At 51.6% G+C, this 4200-nt stretch overlaps 1 protein-coding gene across 1 annotated transcript in view; it reads right to left on the bottom strand.

Moving 5' to 3' along the window:
- Positions 1 to 1089: 1089 nt before the first annotated feature.
- DTYMK (deoxythymidylate kinase (thymidylate kinase)) overlaps positions 1090 to 4200 on the bottom strand; it is a 3770-nt gene continuing 659 nt past the window's right edge. Inside the window, exons 2-5 of the mRNA XM_009996750.1 lie at positions 3938 to 4046; positions 3129 to 3219; positions 2347 to 2472; positions 1090 to 1200 (exon numbers count right to left, since the gene is read on the bottom strand). Of these exons, the coding sequence (XP_009995052.1) occupies positions 1090 to 1200; positions 2347 to 2472; positions 3129 to 3219; positions 3938 to 4046 (437 nt within the window). The remainder of the gene's footprint in view (positions 1201 to 2346; positions 2473 to 3128; positions 3220 to 3937; positions 4047 to 4200) is intronic.

The raw sequence follows: 4200 nt of genomic DNA, 5'->3' as shown, positions 1-4200 counted from the left end.
CCTGGGTCAGTGTTCCAGGTGCTCCCTCCTTCAGGGTTTCTGCCACCCAGTGCAGGGAGGGCAGCAGACTTTTCCATTTGGGCTGATTTAGAAGTTTTGTTGGAAACATTAACCCTCCTCTCCCTGCTAGTGGATCAGTTCAATCCCCTTCTCCTGCCAAGAGCAGGAGTAAGATTAGGTCGCTGGATGGGCCAGCCTGGAGATCAGTCCAGCCCACACTGCCAGAAGGTGAGTTACCTGCCCAGCAGCCAGAATTCACTCTCCTTGCTCATCCCTAAACCTCAGTGCACCTTGCCAGTGATTCCAGTTTGCTGCAGTTTGCTGGTCATTACTGGTGCCTTGGGTCAATTCCCAGCTAAGCTGGTTTGCCAGCCTGTGCTGGGCTGTTTCAGTTGCACTGAGCTCTGGGTCAGAGTTTGATCTTGGCCACAGGAGTAACCTGACCAGCCTGAAGGAATTTATGTGCCACTCCCTCCTCAAACTGGCCCTGCTATGAGCTCAAAATCCATCTAGTTCAGACACTTCCTTGCTCAGGGCACTTCAGTTTGTGTTTTGCTCCCACTGAGCAGCTGGGGAACAGACTTGAATTTCTCTCTCGCTGAACCACAACACCTTCACCCTCCCATTTATCCTTCTAGAAGATAAAATGGTGGCACTGGCAAAAGAAATTCAAATGCCCCACGTTGCAAAGAATATTTATTAAAAAGTCTTCTCCAAACTGGTTTCAGCAGAGGGGATGGATTTACTGGAGAGGCAGAAGAATCAGGAACATGATAATTCCATGTTTCCTGCCTGGTGCTGCTGGGCAGCCCTGGACTCTGTATCTACAAGACTTGGAGCTAGAACCAGAGGTCCTACCTGAGGCAGAGAGGTTTCCCAAGGGATTTGTCACACTCTCACTGCATATTAATTTCTCAAACACAGCAGGGACTGTGCAGGCTGGAGAGGAAGAGCAGAAATCACAAGGACTGTGGTGGATCCAAAGGAATAGCACAGGATCTAAGCTGTAGCTGCCAGCAGGTGATGGAGGAGTCACCCCACTAAAAGCCAAGAGGTGAGTTTTCCCTCAGGTCTAAAATCTAGATGGTTTTATATCCAGAGTTGTCCCAAAGGTTTGTTCTGAACCTCCTTCATGGTTTCCTCTGCAATGGACTTGATTTCTCTGTGCAAGTCTTCTATGCTCTTAGAAGCATCTATTGTCTGTTTCCAAAAAGAAAAAGAGAAACATGTTCCTCAATTAACACCACAGGAGAACTCACCTTGCTGGTCTGTCTGCTAACCCCAGGCCTCAATATTGTTCCTGTTCATAAGCAGGGAAAGGATCTAATTCCACCTCCTGTGCATTATTTGGAATTGGGGGGAAAAGAAAAATCTATTCAGGAATAGGCATTTCAGAAGTAGATGTGGGGCTGTATCAAGGAGAAGCTGCTTGTTGTTTGCTGACAGACTTTGGGGCAGGTACTTGTAATGACAATGGATTGTTGTGATCATGTCAGGAAATCTCTTCCTCATCTGTTCTGAAGGCAACTCTGTCCTGGGCTGTGTCACCAGCAGAGTGGCCAGCAGGGCCAGAGAGGGAATTGTCCCCTCTGGAGTCCCCAACACAAGGACATGGAGCTTCTGGAGAGAGTCCAGAGGAGGCCACAAAGGGCTGGAGCAGCTCTACTCTGGAGACAGGCTGGGAGAGTTGGGGTGTTCAGCCTGGAGAAGAGAAGGCTCCAGGGAGACCTTAGAGCACCTTCCAGTGCCTGAAGGGGCTCCAGGAAAGCTGGGGAGGGACTTGGGACAAGGGCAGGGAGGGAGAGGACAAGGGGGAAGGGATGAAAACTGGGAGAGGGGAGATTGAGGTTGGAGATGATGAGGAAATTCTTTGCTGTGAGGGTGGTGAGAGCCTGGCCCAGGTTGCCCAGGGAAGCTGTGGCTGCCCCATCCCTGGCAGTGTTGAAGGGCAGGTTGGATGGGGCTTGGAGCAACCTGGGCTGGTGGGAGGTGTCCCTGCCCATGCAGGGGGTTGGAGCTGGGTGGTCTTGAAGGTCCCTTCCAACCCAAACTATTCTGTGATTGATAGTTGTGCATTTAAATTTTAAACCGCTGCTTTAAGTGCACCTTTAAGTGCTTTAAACAACTGCTGTAAGTGAAAACTCTTTTCAAGCAGTGGACAGAAAACAAAAGCAGGAACAGAAGACAGGCAATAAATGTGTTACACTGCTGAAACCCCTGGTAAAACCAGTTCCCAGACTGTATCTCATAGAATCATCCCCTAGAATGTGATGGGCACAATTTGGGAGCCATCATGAGACACCCCCACCCTGCTCTGTGACAGGCCCATCAGGATCATCTCCTCACCTTCCAGTTTAATGTCTCATCCTTCATCAGGTGATAGAAGGACTGTAGGACCTTCTCCTGGAAGGTGCTGTTCTCATAACGTTCCTTTCCAAAGTTCCCTCTTTCTGCTGCTTTCTCTGGGCTCAGCTGAAGGAACAAGATCAGGTCTGGCTTTGGGAGACCAGTATCAGGCTGTTTGCACCATTCCAGGCAGAAGTTCTGGCCCCCCAACCAAGAAAACAAAAAAGACAACCAAGTTTCAGGTGAAAAAGAAGAATGTGAAGGAGGGCAAGAAGCAGGTTAGCTGGAAAAGAGGCGTGGGAAGCAGCCCAAAGCACTAATTTCAGGCTGCAAACTGAAAAGGTGATATCCCAGCTTCTCCTGTGGGAATTCAGCCCTGGGAGTTTGGGGGGTTGTTTGGTTGTGGGGTTTTTTTTGGGGGGGAGGGCAGGTTTTGTTAGGGGCACCTGAAGTCAGAGCTAAATGATTTGATCAACTCTTCTCTCCACCCAGCAAGTCTCAGTGCCAAAGGAAGGTGCCCCCAAAACAACCCACAGATCCAGGGTGGATCTTCCTGGGTCCAGATTCACACCAAGTAACCAAATTTAGTTTGTCTGCTCTTTCCAGGGCAGATCTGAGCAAACAGATCATGTCAACACCTGAGCTGGAACTTCTGCCCCTCCATTTCAACCCACATCTCCCCAGAGGAGAAGCCTGGGTCATGGATTCTGGACTTGACCTCTCACTGGAGATGTCTCCCCAGAGCCAGGGAGGGACAAGGGGCTGCTCTGGGGTTCACTCACCTCCTTGGCACTTGTGAAGGCCACTCCAGAAAAGGCATATCTGTCAACCACCAGTGTGACCCCTTGGTGCAGCTTCTCTTTCATCAACGGGCTGAAAAAAAACCATGTGGGAGATAAAAAATTAGAGTTACATGCAAGGAATCATGGAATCCCAGAATGCCAGGTTGGAAGGGACCTCTAGGATCATCTGGTTCAGCTTTTCCAGGTAGGAACACAGTTTAGGTGAGATGGCCCAGCACCTTGTCAAGCTGAAAGTGTCCAGTGTTGGGGAACCCACCACTTCCATGGGGAGATTGTTCCAAAGTCCAACTGTTCTCAGAGGGAAAAATGTTCTTCTGGAGTCCAACAGGGATCTTCCCAGGAGCCACTTGCACCCATTACCCCTTGTCTTTACTCCTTGTACATAGGGAATCTCCCAGCCTTTCCCCACAGACAGATGCTTCAGTGCTCTCAGCATCTCAGTGCCCTGTGCTGGACTCTCTCCAGTAGCTCCTTCTGGAACTGGGGAGCCCAGACCTGCACCCAGTGTTCCAGGTGAGGCCTCACTAGGGAAGAAGAACCTCCCTCCACCTACTAGACACCCTCTGAGTGTCCCCCAGGATGCCACTGGCCCTCTTGGCCACAGGGATACACTGTTGGCTCATGGTCAGCCTGTTGTCCACCAGGACCCCCAGGTCCTTCCTCCCCAGAGCTGCTCTCCTTGTCACGTTGCTTCCAGCAACAGGATCATGCTCCTGTACCTCCTCAACCCCCAGGGAGGACTCAACACCTGACGTGCTGGCCCTACGACGGAAGGAGGGTGAATTTACACGTGTTCCCAGCGGTTGGCAGAGAAGAGCAGGTGGATGGTGTGGTCCTCCAGGTTCTTCTCCTTCCCCAGGTAGGAGCTGATCAGCCGCCCAATCTCCGTGGATCTCTCTGCAGGGAAGAGGGGGGGGGGGAAAGAAGGAGCAAAGGGACACAGCGGTCAGTCTGGCACGGCTGGGAGGGGGGTCTGTCCGTCGGTCACGGGTGGGAGGAGCGGGATGAGGGGTCTGATTGGGGCTGGGTGGGTCAGTCAGGCCCGGGGGGG

The sequence above is a fragment of the Chaetura pelagica genome, unplaced genomic scaffold (genome assembly GCF_000747805.2).
Source record: "Chaetura pelagica isolate M959 unplaced genomic scaffold, ChaPel_1.0 scaffold264, whole genome shotgun sequence".
In the NCBI taxonomy this organism is placed as follows: domain Eukaryota; kingdom Metazoa; phylum Chordata; class Aves; order Apodiformes; family Apodidae; genus Chaetura; species Chaetura pelagica.
This window is presented reverse-complemented; position numbering and strand designations above follow the sequence as displayed.